The sequence below is a fragment of the Porites lutea genome, chromosome 14 (genome assembly GCF_958299795.1).
Source record: "Porites lutea chromosome 14, jaPorLute2.1, whole genome shotgun sequence".
NCBI lineage: Eukaryota > Metazoa > Cnidaria > Anthozoa > Scleractinia > Poritidae > Porites > Porites lutea.
The window spans coordinates 14,029,121-14,045,230 of record NC_133214.1 but is presented as its reverse complement, the minus strand read 5'-3'; the positions used below and the strand labels follow the sequence as shown (position 1 = coordinate 14,045,230).

The window sequence follows — 16,110 nt, the reverse complement described above, 5'->3', positions numbered from 1 at the left end:
ACCCCAGGAGGCCTTTGTTACAAAATCGTTGCACACAGTATTTGGGATATAACTTGTGAAGTGGTTCTTCTCAGATTACTAAAATGTAAAACGACAGCAGTTGGAGTTGTACATGTCGTGGTACCTTTTGTGGGGTATTTGACGTTAAGGAACTATACAAATGAACTGGACCATTCGTTGGTCAACTAAAAAAGCCGTGGCGATTTATGATTGTCACTGCCATTTATGGTTGCTTCACAACAAGATTCATGTATCCTTCAGGAGGGTTTTTAAAATAATAAAGAAGAAATACATGAGTAGCTGTGTGTCAATGAGCTGAGTAGGTCGCCTACCCTGACAGTAGAAGCACGGACGTAATCGTGCAATTGATTCAATGATTTCTCTCTCGATTCCGCTTGTTATTTCTCTCTGCTCTCTACTCGCGCCATTCTCCGCTCATCTGAACGCCTGGAACAAAAACCTAACCACAAAATACTTCACCGAGCTTCTCACCCCTGGGCAGTGACCTTTGAATTGTGAAGGCTGCAAGCGAAACCAAATGGTACTAGAGCCTGGAAATATGCCATTCAAATGCGCATTTTTGGGGGCTTGATATTACCACTAAAATAAAAAACAGACGTCCGGCAGAGGCATATTGAAAAGAAAGAAGCCGCCGGTTGCGAAGATAGTAGACTGACTCTTAACGTAAATTGTAAACAATTTTCTAATTTTCGGCCCATATACAGTGCTAAATAGCAATGGTTCAAAATGTTGAGCCTAAATCGCACACATGATCTTGCTAAGAATGCGGTGAAGAAGGGATACTGTTCTTAGATGGATTTAGACACTAAATGCAAAAAGTGGTGAAAAGAATGTATACAAGCGACGTGTTCCCGATCCTGTTTCGCCAAGCTTTTCGACCTCTCCATTGACTGTGTAGTCAATTCAGGCATGACGGAAGTTGATTTGCATAGCAATTTGAAAATGAATTTTGACCTTCAAAACTGCATAAGGATATACTTTAGTTTATAAAAATATGTGTTTTTCTGAACGGATATATTAAAGGAAGGTGACGGAAAGGAAAGAGCCCATTAAATTGTGCTCTCAGTGTCGTTTGTCCGACCCCACCCAGGAACAGTCGACAGCAAAACCCGGGGGACCTCCCTTACAAAAATAATTGTGCCTCTTATACCCTATTGGCGTATTAATTGTCTCGCTCTCGCTCCGCCTAGCCGTCCCTAGCTCGAGGGCGGCGTCCCCAATAACAACGGCAACTTGACTGTATTAATTTTCCTTTTTGTTTAATTAGTTTCGATCGCTTTGTCGTTGGGATCAGTCTTCGTCTTTCTTTGTACGATATTTCAACCTACTCAGACTGATTGAGATCCGACACAAGTCATCGGTTTTAGCAGTTCTTTAGTTCTTTTTGGCAGTTCTGAGCCAAGCGCGTTCTCCTCTCTCCCCAGCCTCCGCGCGTCCTGCAGAAGAAGATTTTGCGGAAAGAAAATCTTTGCATGTTAGACGGTTATAAGTATCTTCGGAGTGGGGGGGGGGGGGGGGGGAAGGGTCTGAAATTTTGGTTAGTAATGGTTTTTTCGGGTCACTTTTCGATAACTCTTTAACGACATGAGATTCATTTTGGATGTTGACATTGTTGAACTACGCGAATTTTATCAATAGCGCATTCGCTCTTATTCAATTCTATAATAACCCAAACAGTCAACTTGATTCACATGAATGTATGATATACTAGGGAGGTGTTTTGGGGTACAGAAATTATTTAGTGATTTTTGGGGTAAATAGCTTTTTTGTACGTGTAGTCTTTACGCCCAACTCAAATACTTAAATGCGCCAATTTACCCTCTCCTCCTCCTTCCCCCCCCTTCATGCAGAATATTCCCATGTATGGTGGTGCGGAATAAGATGTCACGTCGTGGTATGTTTCAACATCCGCTTTCATTTTCACACGGTCAGTTTCCCTTCGTCATTCAAACAGACGCTCTCATTAACAGCTCATTGCAATGAGACTGAGTGAAATCGCAAAAAAGTAAGTACATTATTTACATCAATACAAGTATACAAATCGGGTGTCTACGAAAATTTTTAACGAGTACTCCCGTCACTACAGTACAATACCCTCCGGGAGCCAAACGGTATTGAAAACTTTAACTTTCCTAGCTCTGTACCAAATTACGGCAGTGTGACGCATATATCACCCCAAGTAGGGGAATCCGATAAATTTTTGCTTGTGGAATCCGGAATCCCGAATACAGCTCAAGGAATTCGGAATCCCACTAACGATTGGAATCCAGAATCCAAGTTCCACAGAAAAAGACTGGAATCCAGTACCTGGAATCAGGAATCCACGGCGTGGAATGCAGAATCCAAGACTGTCTTGGATTCCCTTATGCATGGGGCGACAGTATAGCAAACGTGACTAGTGCAGTGTGTCGTGGAAAGCAGGACAGATCTTTGTTGTAATTCACCTTCCCTTCCCTCTCTCCTCCCCATGAAAAAGAATTGATTTAAAAAGCAAAATATAAAAGCCATTTCATTTCATTTCAAGAAATTCTTAGAAAGGTTTTCCCTCCTCTGCCTACGGTGTGAGGAGAAAGCTAATTATGTCATGCCTTGTTTGCACTTGTGCTCTTGATATATAATATATAGATTTAGCCAGAGCTAAAAGCGAAGCTCTGGTTAATAATACTTTTTAGCAAAAAATCTTAAATCGTGTAATGCCAAACGGAGACGACAATGAAAATGGCTTCAAGACTAATAGATCTAATTAGCAAAAAAACAAATTGCACGTGCAGCACACTTTTTTTTCTAATTAGCCAAAAAAAATAAAGGAAATTACACGTTATTTTTATGAAGGAATCGTCTTATGTGCTTGCCCAAGATTTTGTCTCCTGTGTTCATGTTCGCTTATATTTTTCACTGCCTCTCATTTTCACCTTGCTGCTGCTCCTTGCTGGCCGCTAGCATTTCTCATTGTCTCACCGTCGCTTTGAATTTTCATGTTTTTCTTCCTACAAAATTCGTCTCTTTTGTTTTCAATCACTTCTTCTGTTATCCACGTGAGTGTAAACAACAAAAATAACGTCGAAAAAGACACGACTTTGTTGTTGTTTTTTCTTTCTAAAAGTCCGGGCGGCAATGCGATTTCTTTACAAATAAAACCTTCAGTTGCATTTCAGTTGCCATACCTGTTAATTGAATTATTTTACATTGGTATGCCTGTGGTGCGGACGAACTCTCGGGTGATCGGTCGGTCGGTCGGTGTACGGTCACGTGATTACCAAATTTTCTTGGATGGGTAGTGGACCACATTTTCTTAACTAGCGTGCTCCGCGGCGCACGGTTCGCGCGCGAAAAAACGATAGGTGTGAACTTTTACAGTATATATGTATTTAAGTGCTGTCAAAAAAATTTCTGTTGCAACATTATTTGTTCCGCGCTCGTCATCGACCTGCAGGTCGGCCAGAATAATTTATTTAGAATAGTAAAGAAGAAATACATGATAAGCGGCTGTGGGTGAATGAGCTGACTAGGTCGAATTCCCTGACAGTAGAACGCTGACGTCATCGTGCAATTGATACATTGATTTCTCTTTCGATTCCTCTTGTTATTTTCTTTCTGCTATCTACTCGCACCATTCTCCGCTCAACTGAACGCCTGGAACTGGCTACTCGCGAAGACAATACTCCACTGAGCTATGGATTGTGAGGACGGCAAACGAAACCAAATGGTACGAGAGCCGTGAAATTAATGCAATTAAAATGCGCATTTTTGGGAGGGTTTGATATTACCACTAAAATAAAAACAGACATCACTCAGAGGCGTATTGAAAAGAAAGAAACCGTCTTTGACGCAGTCTGTTTCCCTTAGTCATTCAAGCAGTAACTCTTTACAAATACCTGAGATACCATGCTACAATAATTTGTTATCCGAACCTTCGTCGTAAACAGTATATGTAAGTAGTGGGTCGTTTACATCAAGTCAGCTACAAATCGTGAATGAAATGCTTGACGTGGGGTATCCGGCGCTAAAACTGTTCAAACGAAGAGGACTTGCAATAGCTTAAGAATATTAAAGGTTTTTTCGGCCTGTAGCAATGTTCACGAGGTGTACTATTTTGAGCCGTGTTGAACCTGACGTGACTTATATCGATACTCTCAAGGGCATCCAACGTCAATTTTTGGAAAAATATCTTTTCGGAAGATGATTTGAGATCTAGAATTTTCGGAACATTTGTTGTAAAATTTCTCGCTTGCCTGCCTCTCTTAGGATTTTGGAACATCTGCAAATGGTATAATCGCCCATTTTTAACGGATTTTTACCTAAAAAGGTCACGTAGAATTTTCGGAAGCCTTTTTTCGGGCTGAAATTTTCGAAAAAGTAAGTTTTGATCCCTATAATTTTCGGATCACTAGTCTTTCAGCTAGGAAATCCGAACAGATGAAAAAATTTTAGAGGATAAAAATATGCCTATATCTACCGTTTATATACTAAAATACGTTCAGCAATGCTATGTTTAAGCGGTTTTGAACTATATTCTCGTTGGGTGCCCCTGATACTCTCCTCATTTAGAACGAATTTCTTGACAAGACAGCAAAATCCATAAGTCTACCCAAGCGACGTGTTTTTCCAAATTATTTGCTTCACCACTGCTTCAAACCTCCACGCATTTCTTGTGTCCTCAACGATAAGAACATTTACATCATGCAAGTATGGGTGTCTACTTGTAGGAAAAAACCGTTCCTTAAAACTTTAAGAGTAGCTAAGAGTACTTCAAAAACTGACTATCCGAGTGGTGCAGTGCTTGACGCCGTCACGGTAGAAGGGTGATATTTGATATTTTAAGTAATGGTAACAGGACTGAGTGTAGTCCAGGAGTCCAATTCGATCTGCAATCATGTCGAATGATTAACAAAATCGGACGACCGCGTAGCGGGAGTGCAATTTGTTTAATCACGAGTATGATTACAGACCGAATTGGACGAAACGAAGTTCTGTTACCAATTAATCATAACTTTAACAAAATTTGTGATATATAAGGCTCTTTTTTGCAGCAATGAAAAAAAAACAACCATTTAAGCGCGCGCGTGATGGCGCGTACAGTCCAATTACTTAGCATGACGCGTACTGTCCTATTAAGGCTGAAATCAGGGCAGTTGATAACAAATAAGATTTGAGAATTTTGTCATAGTTATCATTAACCTTGCCCAAAATGATTAAAATTGCCCAAAACGACGTCGAATTAGCAACCTTTTGGCTTTTTTGCCGTAATTGTTATGAGATCATAGCTCTTTGTAACCAAGTGTTGAGTATTTTAGTCAACTTGCCGCGGTCCCGAAGATAACAGACTGTCTCTAAACGTATAGTGTAAACAATTCTCTAATTTTTGGCCCATATACAGTGCTATATAGCAATGGTTCAAAATGTTGAGCCTGAATCGCACATATAATCCTGCTAAGAATGCGGTGAACATAGGATACTGTTCTTTGATGGACTAAGACACTAAATGCGAAATGTGGTGAAAAGAATGTATACAAGCGACGTGTTCCTGATCCTGTTTCGCCAAGCTTTTCAACCTCTCCATTGATTGTGTTGTCAATTCAGGTATGACGGATGTTGATTTGCATAGCAATGTGTAAATGAATTTTGGCCTTCAAAACTGTATAAGGCTCTCCTTTAGTTTATAAAACATATGCATTTTTGAACGGATATATTAAAGGAAGATGACGGAGAAGAAAGAGCCCGTTAATTGGGCTCTCAGTGTCGTTTGTCCGACCCCATCCGGGAACAGTCGACAGCAAAACCCGGGGGGACCTCCCTTACAAAAATGATTGTGCTTCTTATACCCTATTGGCGTATAAATTGTGAAGTGGTGCCGTTTACGGTGCTAAAATGTAACATTCTTAATTATTCAAGCAACTGTTATACGAAAAACATGTATGGCTGAACTTTCATAGCAAGTGATCGACCTACAGTTTCAGGTCACCAAAAAAATTATTAAGTAAGCGTAATATGAAGAAGAAAGACATGATTAGCTGCTAGTTGACGAGCTGAGTAGGTCGAATACACTGAAAATGAAAATACTGACACCATTGTGGAATTGACATATTGCTTTCTTTTTCGATTCCCGCCCGCTTGTTATTTTCTGTCTGCTCTCCACTAGCGAAATTCTCCGCTCGTCTAAACGCCTGAAACAGGCCAGTACTTACCATGAAAATATTCCACAGAGTAATTGCGGGCAACAAAAGGAGCCTGCAGATTATTCGTGGTCAGCGACACTCTATTAACTGTAAAGCGAGGTTTTTCCCAAATCTGTCCACATTCTTGGGATGCTCGTTTTGTACCGACTAACATACATGGTATGTGGCCGCGAAGGCCCTGGTGTTGAGTTTAAAGTCCGTCTAATGTCCCAGTAATCACGTGAAAGTACATGCAAGGGATGCAACAATCATTGCCGTTCGATTCGCAAGACCACGTAATTCAGGTACACAAGTAATGAGTCTTTTCGATTCTCCTTGCCGGTGGGGAATCTCACCCAGGAAAATGAAAGTAGAGCCTGATCTCAGCTTAGTACGAGACGAGTTGTCGGGGAGAAACGAATGTTAGCAAAGTCTAGAAATTCCTGTAAATAAAGTTTATTCAGGTTTTAACGCAGTGCATGGGTTTTGTATTTTTATACATTTCCAAGCAGTTACGTCGCTTCTGAAAGCTTCAATAGGCTTCAAACTCCAGTGGTAAACTAAGCTTTTTTCGTTATTTTCTTTTGCATATCAATGCAAGGCCTTTGGTCGTTAAACACAGATTGAATACCCGATTGAGTAATAAGACTTCATGCAGTCGTGACTGTATACATTTCAGGTTGACGGTTGTGTCACGCATTACTGTTGTCATTGTATCTTTGAATGTGAATACAGCCTTCTCTCTTCGCTCCTCACTGTCCTCACCGTTCGCAGGTTAATTGTATCTAAGCAACTGTGAATAAAATCGTAGAATTAAATATGACTACTGTTTACTGTGTTGTTCAATTCAGTTTCTACGTTCATGATCCGCAATAATTAGTTTTTTGACACTGGAACTAAAACGGCTTTCTCTGATTCACGTAAACAATTATGAAAGCGGTTCTCATCAATCACATCTGTAAGGTAAACTCAAATGTTAGCCTCCTAACCATCGGTTACTGCTAGTATAGATTGTGAAAGCGGTAAGCGGACGCAAATGGTGAAAATATGCAATAAAATTTGCTGTGAAATATGCAATTGATATGGGTATTTCTTTAGTCTCAAGTGGTTTGAATTACGGCGAAAATAAAAACAGATGTCACGCACAGGCATGAAAGATCCCGTTTCCGCTTTGACACTCTGCTTCCCTTGGTTTTTCGAGTAGTAACTCTGTAATCATGCTACAGTTGTCATCTTAGCCTTCTTCGTTAACAGTAAGTATATCATCTACAAAAAACTGACAATCTGGGGAAGCTTGGCAGAAAGGTTGTTTCAACAACCCTAAATTGTTTAAAGCTACTAAGCGATTGTTTGTGCTGCGGACCCTCAAAAGAGTTGGACTGGGCACTAACGATCTCGTGTTAGTCTACTGTAGTATTGTTAGATCCATTGTTGAGTACGCCTCGCCAGTTTGGGCTGCGATCCCTTTATATCTTGATGAGTTAATTGAGTCTGTACAGCGGAAAGCCCTCAAAATAATATTTGGCCGGCTATGCGGAAGCCTTGGTCTTGGGCGGCCTGTAATCTCTTAGTGACAAGAGAGTAGGAGCTTGTAAGCGGTTTATGGCTACTGCACACCAAATGTCCCCCCTTAAGAACATCATCCCCTCTCCTGCCGCTTTTGAGTCTCATTACAGTATGAGGGTCCAACTTCCAAGACGTCAACGTGGTCATACCAGAAGAATTAATGACTTTGTAACTTATAAATTTCAGTGAATGTATGTAAATGGTTAATTGTATGTGACAATGACCTTCCCCAACAATTCAGTTATTGCTGCAAGTGGGTGAAATAAACAGAATATCTATCTATCTATCTATCTATCTATCTATCTATCTATCTATCTATCTATCTATCTACCTATCTAACCGGCAGCCTTGGCAACAATAGCTTAGGATTACTAGGAATACATGAATCGCAGGACCTTGCGAAGGACTTCGGAGGAACGGCAAGAGGTTGAACGGGAAATAGGGAAGAAAATATATAAATTAAAAAAAAAAAAACTCAAGCTATATAAAAAAGCAAAACAAACCTACAATAACTAATAAAAAAAACTAAACGTTTTGTTGACACTAAGCCAGGTGGAACTTATTGTGAACGCAACGATAATATTCTGCGCGTCGATAAAACCCGGAACATGGAACATTCCGGAACATGCCGGAACATTCCGGAACATCCCGGAACATGAAAAAATAAAAATAATTTTCATGAAAAAAAAATAATAATAATAATAAAATAATTTTTGTAAAAACTATTAATAACATAAAATAACAAAAGAAAAACGAAAAATAATGAAATAATCAAGAAAAAGAAACTGGTATCCTCTCTGAGTATGAGAAAACAACATTTTGTCGCAACAAATTAAAATTTGTTGGGCGAGTGAGGGTTCATGCAAAAGGAAAAGAATCTTTATTACAAAACCTCAATTAAAATCCTATTTACAATCAACTTGCTGTTACAAAAAATCTAATTAATTCATCAAAAAACACTATCTACAATTCCATCTGTTACAAAAGAAACCCCTCGTCCTTCATTAGAGAACAAAAACAATCCTATATATTATAAGTGAAGATAGAAAAAAACTATTCATTTTCAAATTCTAAAAAATAGAAGTAACTTAACCTTACATAAAAGAAGAGGAAATAGATATAATTAGCAATAAAAGTTCAAAATTCTATAAAATTAAAAATTCCATTATGCAGAGATATTAAGATCCTGCAATCGAATTATACTAATGACGGCTAAACCAGTGTCCATAAAAAGCCCTAAGTATAAAAGCATATAGACACGTATTTCAGATATCCGCACTAGCGACATTTATCTTACAGTCTAATGATTGCTCTAGCTTGTTACGAAACGGCGTTCGCGAACCTCTGACGCATGCATGTACCGATCTTAAGAGTTCAAACGAGATCTGTGTCCTGAGCCAAGTGATTACAACATGATAAGGCTCGGTGTCTTTCTGAGCTATCTTGTCTGCGAGATGCTTTAAGAACCGCTGACACTCGTTTCCCATTCCGCCATTGGTTCCAAACACTAAAGGCGTAAACGAACCCATTTCGACATCTAACACCCGCTGCTGGTACTTGCGCTTCTTCTCTTCTCCTTGCTCTTTGAAAACTTCCGATGTTGGCTTGCTCTGGTAACAGTTGGAGTTGACGTGCGTAACTCTAACATCAAAAAATGCCGTAACTCCTCTTGCCCAGAAACCTCCCGCTTTGATGTCCAACCTTGCCTCAGAACTTGTAACAGCGCTCCTCAAATGAAATCGCTCGTTGTCCAGGGGTTGAAGGCGTGGTTCGATTTCGACATTATTGCAGATCTTGTCGATGAATGTCGTTAACAAGTTCCGTACACCATCATGTCTCTGCGCTACAACCCCCCCCCCCCCCCTTTTTACAAGAGAGGGCGTGACTAACGGTGAATTTATCCCCACATATGCAATGACTTGGTAAATCGACTAAGGGTAAGTCATAACGCAAGCGTAGCGAGTCTCTGAACTCTTGCTTGTTGAGGGCTAAACCTTTGTCTGCGAGAGGCATCGCATTCAGCCACGAACTTGCGCCCTTGTCCCTCGATTGATTAACCAGACGCAGCAGGCCTGGGGAGAGGCTTGAATCAATGCTATCCATTTTCTCTTTGGCACTTGCTCTCTTAAGTGATTGTTGATGCCTCTTTAGCTCCTCCGTAGATCTTTCTCCTGGCACCATGATGGAACTCTGTGATGTAATAGAATCTACGTGGGCGGTGGTTATTAGTCTCGAGGCAGCAAACTGCTGCGGTGCCTCGGATTTCAGATCAGGAATGCCTAGACCCCCTTGACCCGTTGCTAAGGTAGCAAGTCTGCGCACCTCGTTAGGGAGAGGCTCTGATTGACCGAACAAAGTAGGGAGTAGTAAATCTTCAATCACTTCCTGGATTGGATCGACATAATCTTCAAACGATTCAATCGTGCGCATGAAGTAGGTGAACTTCGACTTGTAGCCTTTTGTGAAAGCAATATACGCCGCATGGGGCTGGCTCTTCGCTATTTCAGAGAGACGTTCGATTTCCTCTTTCCATGCACGAACCTTCTCCTCACAATACTGATCTTTGTATTCCTGCGACGCAATAACTGCTCCCAGATGGCGCTGACCTTCAGTCGTTATGTTGACTTCCTCTCCAAACACCCTCTTTGCTTCCTCCGCTAGTTCCCTAGACTTCACAATAAGCCAGTTCTTTGTCCCATTCACAAGGTAACCAAACTTTTGTCCTTCCTTACTCAATTGCCTGTACCAGTTGTATAACTGTACTATACTCCCTCCTCCAGCTGAGTCGTCTGCAAGCCACACCTGTTTAACCAATGGGCAATGATCCCTCAAATTCTGTATCATTAAGGATGTATTAAGTGCATACCATGGCATCGCTAGCGGATCTCCTTGTGTGGTGCCTTCTCGAGAAAGTATTTCACCTCCCCACAAATAAACAGTCTAGATGGGCTTCTATATGTGTTAATCACATAGAGCGCCATTTCTTTGCACATGATCTGGATATTGTGTAAGGCCGCTGACCTATTCATTTGGTTAAAAGCGTTACTAGTATCAATTAGCAATATTCCATCTGTTCCTTCTTCAACAAACACTTGACTCATTGCAAGGATCGCAGCCTCCGCTCCTGCGTTATGACCAGCGCAAACTTGTAGGGGACCCGCCGCTTCTTTTATTTCCTCCTTTAAGAAACCGCTGACCGTTTTCCCCACTATTCTCCTCAGTACCTCTCCAACACCAATTGGTCTGATTCCCGGGTTCTTATCCAGCGGGATAAGCCTGCAGGACGTGAAAGCTTCAAGTAAGGATGGGTGGTACGATTTCCTTAGCAGATTTCTTGTGAACACGGCTAGAACACGAACACGGGTTCATGCAAATGACAGTTACGAGTGAAGGCTTGCTTCTAAATTCAAAATATGTAAAAATAGGTCGCGAGGAGGGGGGTTTTTTAAGCTTTCCTCACACAGCTACCTCTTGTAATTGTTTGCCGTGAGTTAATCATTTGGCGGTTATCCATTTACGGTTCTGCAATGGTCTGAAATGTCTGTGCAGTATTTCATGTCAAGCCAAGTTGGTAAGTAGCTCATTTCAAGCCAACATATAGCCTCCTTATATATAAACGACATTTGCTTACTTGAGGTGCTTTGCTTTACTTGAACATGAATTACTTACAGACTAGGCGGCTCCGGAACTTAAGAAGAGTATAGGGGCTCCTGTGTTTGGATTTTAGTGGACAATACTCACATTTGTGGTAGTTTCTATACTGTTTACAGTCAGCATGATATTTCAGACGTCTCCTCGAGTCGCAAGAGGAGTTTGCGAGGAGACGGCTAAAATTCAGGCTAACTGATAACAGTTAGAAACTACCGCTGCGCTACCACTGCCACTGCAACTATTCACGGCGAATGTGAATCTTTAAATTTAATTATCCAAGTCCAAAGCGACGAGCCCCCAAGCTCTTCTTACGGTCGCAAAGCCGTAAATGGATAACCGTTAAACAGCATAGCAAACGTTTACAAGAGGTGGCTGTGTGACGAAAGCTTGAAAACCCTCTCCTCGTGACCCATTTTAATATATTTTGAATTTAGAAGCAAGCCTTCACTCATTACTGTCATTTGAATGGACCCTCACTCGCCCACTGCAAAAAATTCATTGCGACAAAATATTGTTTTCTCATACTCGGAGATGATACCTGTTTCTTTTTCTTTCTTTGTTTGTTTCTTTCTTTATTTTTCGTTTTTATGTTATGTTATGTTATTTATTTTGTTATTATAAATTTTTACAAAATTGTTTTCTATCTATTGTTCCTTTTATTATTTATTATTATAAATATTATTTAATTAATTAATCTTTTTTTCATAAAAAAAAATATTTCAATTTTTTCATGTTCCGGAATGTTCCGGAATGTTCCGGAATGTTTCGGAATGTTCCGGGATGTTCCCTGTTCCGGCTTTTATCGACGCCCTAATATTTTGTTGAAAGGCATTTCCCTAGAACTTCTGTCAGCGCGCCTTGTATAAAGTTGATCGCGTCCTATTAAACACAAATTCAAAGATACCTTTCAGAAGAATGACTGCTGTTTTGACGGTGAAAACCCAACGTAAACTCATTTCATCGCATTTCAAGAACAGATGCCGAACTAAGCCGATAAGGTATAAACTCGTCTGCTATGAAAACGTGTTTTGTTGCCTCGATTTTCGCTCACATCTTAAGGCGTATTATCAAAAATCACTCCATTTGCTCTTAAAAGTACTTTTGCATTCGAAATTCATTGCAAAGAGCACTTAACGACCGCAAAAAACCGAAACCCATAGAAATATGACCAAAGCGTAGACACTTTGCGGTGTTGCCTGGAAACACAAAATGCTCCCTGACTTCTTACACTAGATGACGTCAGGGCGGACGCCATCGCGATATATGCAAGAATAGATAGACCGGCCGACTTTGCAGGTCGCTAACACCACGCGCGGGACAAGCGCTTAACGCGCGACAAGATTATAAGCCTCGCGAGGCCAGGCGCCTTTGGCGCCTCACTTCGCGCGCAATACACATTTGATTGATTATTAGTGTGTCCGCCAGTTGTAGCATGACGAATGAGTTGCCTGTTTTTCATGCACAGAAATATTAATGTCCAAAATAAGTTTGGGCTTGCAGTACAGTATGTGGCTCTATAAGTATTAAGAGGATCCTATTCGAAACAGGCCATATTAGCGGAAGGCGTTGAAATAGGAAAAGCTAGGAAAAGGTCATTCAGGAGCCTATAAGGCTCCTAAATCTTTACCCTCAGTCGTTCCTTTAAACTCGAATTACGGCCCATCATTTTTCTTGAATTTCACGTCACTTTTCAGTCGTTTTAACTCGGCTAACTCGAATGGTTCGATCCAGTTCTCCGCTATCCCTTCAGACTTCGAGTTACCTAGATTCTGCTATTTATATGGGAAATCGCGCAGCTGGGAAACAGCAACGTCAGTCAAAACGGCCGACACTTCATATGATATAATAGGACAGGTGAGAGTGAAAACAAATGTTTTTGTAATAAAAATGCCTGTGACGTCGGTCAAAATTGCCTACACTATAGGTTTTTACTGAAAACGTAGTTAAACCTCTGAACATGTAGACATTTGCCTTCTTTTGGATCTGTTTCAGGTACATGACGTCACAGTGAACGTCACTTATGCCGCCGTCATAAAATAAAATAAAAAGAAGAGTTTCTAATACAGTAAAAAACCGCGTATAAGAACCTAATGATTGAAGAACCTACAGGCTGAAATTTTGCCTTTTAATACCCAAATATATAAGAACCTATTCAGCCTGACAAAGAAAAATAGGTTCTTATATCAAAAAAAAAAAACGCTCTAGATTTGATGTTAAAAGTTTGGATTTTAATTGTGAAAATTTTTGTAGTGTACTGCTTTTTAGTCTTACCAATAAAATATTATTCGTTCCATAAAACTTTGCTGTAATTACAAATACAGTGACAAAAACTCTACAGTACATTTAAAAATCAAAACAGTTTTTTTTAATACAGAATATAAAAAAATACAGGACTTTTCTCTTGGACCTTGATTCTGCAAGTGCCCAGGTGTGATTTTATTCCATGTGACAAAATATCAATCACTATAATAACTATGCAAATAAGAACCTAATAAGTCTGTTATTGGAAAAAATATAAGAACCTATTCAGCCTGAACTCCAAAATTCTAGGTTCTTATACGCGGGTTTTTACTGTGGTCTTAATCATTGTTTAAAAATTACAGAAAACTACCCTTGGGAAAAGGAATGCTATCCAAGCCCCCCACCCCACCCCATGTACGATGGAGGGTTAACATATCTAACTGACAGTCTCAAATTTTATCCTATAATTCTAAGCAAAAATATTCATTTTCAAAAACTAAAAATGTTCATTTTTAAAAACCTTCTAATTGTCCTTTGGGCTTTCTGTCTAATTGTATTGTTGCATCGTATAACAGAACTGAAAAATCCAACGAGCTTGATTTTTGGCGTTCAAATTTTTTAACGGTTAAGTGCCTAAATTTTCGTACGGTTAGTCCGTGTGAAGGTGTGAAAGGAACACATGAACGCAAGAATTTTAAGCAAGTCGAAAATTCGTCCGGTGCCTTTAAAATTTGGTTTTTTTGGTTTGGGTTTTCTGTCCAATTGTACTTTTGTATCGTATAACACAGATAACAGAGCTGAAAAATGCAAGGAGCTCGATTTTTTGGCGTTTAAATTTTTGAACGGCCAAGTGTCTAAATTTTTGTACGGTTAGTCCGTATGAAGGTGTGAAGGAACGTATGAACGCAAGAATTTTAAACTAATCGAAAATTCGTCCGGTGCCTTTAAAATTTTTTAGATGATGAAAATGATCTATTAAAGTGTGGGGAGACTGCATTGAAGAGAGCTATAAGTCATTGATATGGCGACATTTTAGATATGCTATTTTTAATTCTATGGTATAAATTAATTTGTCCTTTTGAGTTGATTTGCTAACAGAAGGGATTATTTTCCCAAAGGTTCCAAGGACCAGAGGTACATCAAGTATGTCCATTTCCAAAGAATACTCCAAAGAACAGCTGAATTACTTCAGAATTTGTTATGCAACAACTGATATTCTCACCGAAGGCCTAAGAGAAATCTTCAAACAAGAATGGGACAAACAGCACAAATTAACAAAAGGAGAATGGAAAGACGAGCCTCCAAATGGAATGGACTTTTATAACGGAGAGTCTGCCCGAAACCAAACAAGAAATACTCATCTTTTAACCACAATGAAAAAGGGAAACAGGGAAGAATGGGATTGCACAATGCTTTTCTACGCCATTCTTTTCTCCGATTGTGTTGGGCGCAGTCTTAGCGCAACTGTAAGGACGAACGTGGATCATCTTAGAAACTTCAGGAACGAAGTATTTGCTCATAAGAAACAAGGAAGACTCTCTGACACAGATTTTCAGAATGCTATTAGCAAAGTTGAGGTGGCATTTCAAGGGCTTGGTCTTCACACTGTAAAAATTCAAGATTTAAAAAATCAGAAAACGTTTCCGACGGAAGAATTACAACAGATCCTTAAAAAGGTTGATGACCTTGAACAAGAAGTTCAAGAAAAGGAGGATCAACGCCAGGTCCTTGAAGATCAGCTTCACAAAGAAACGCCTTCGTTTTGTATTCTCCCTCCTAAACCTTCACATGACATCGGTGGTCGTGAACGCGAGGTGTCAAAAATAGCCCAGCAGCTGAGGGAGCTAAAAGAGGCCAGTGACAACAACATGAGTTGTCTGTACATCTCAGGGAATCCTGGTAGTGGCAAATCACAGTTAGCTGGCCTCGTAGCTAAGAGGTACTTTGACGAGATTAAGGATATCCCAGGCAGTTCTTCCTTTGTGATGACCTTAAATGCAGCTTGTCCAGATTCACTCTTGGAGTCATATGTCTCATTTGCTCGCTTTTTAAAGTGTCCAGACTATTCGGTTATGGAAATCCTCAGCTCCAAGGACTGGAAAGTAGAGGAAAAGATCACTTATCTTAAGATGCTTATTGCTGTAAAAATTAGCTGTTATACGTCTTGGTTACTGGTTGTTGACAATGTCGGCACCATGTCCTCTATGCATGTCCACTTACCACAGGCTGGAATCCAAACTTGGGCAAGGGGTCAGATGCTGATTACAACTCAAGACATTAGGTCAATCCCCCCAAAAGACTCTTCTGTTAATCACATCTCAGCGAGCAAAGGTATGGAGCCCGACGATGCCTGTTCCTTATTGGCCAAGCTATCTGGAATAAATGACAGCGAGATAGTGAGAAAAGTGGCGCAAAAACTAGACTATCAACCACTTGCTTTAGCAGGCGCTGCCGTCTTTGTCAAAGGGATGCGAAA

At 40.1% G+C, this 16,110-nt stretch overlaps 2 protein-coding genes across 2 annotated transcripts in view; one reads left to right on the top strand and one right to left on the bottom strand.

The window, feature by feature from the left end:
* The window catches only part of LOC140924385 (uncharacterized), a 158,870-nt gene that overhangs the window by 79,809 nt on the left and 62,951 nt on the right, over positions 1 to 16,110 (top strand). The window lies entirely within an intron of this gene.
* LOC140925261 (uncharacterized) lies at positions 9,362 to 10,616 on the bottom strand. The gene has a single exon (XM_073375251.1). It carries the CDS (start codon positions 10,614 to 10,616, stop codon positions 9,573 to 9,575), a length of 1,044 nt encoding a protein of 347 aa, XP_073231352.1. The 3' UTR covers positions 9,362 to 9,572.

Coding starts and splice junctions, on each gene's coding strand:
- LOC140925261 (XM_073375251.1), bottom strand. CDS start 10,616: ATGCCATGGTATGCACTTAATACATCCTTAATGATACAGAATTTGAGG.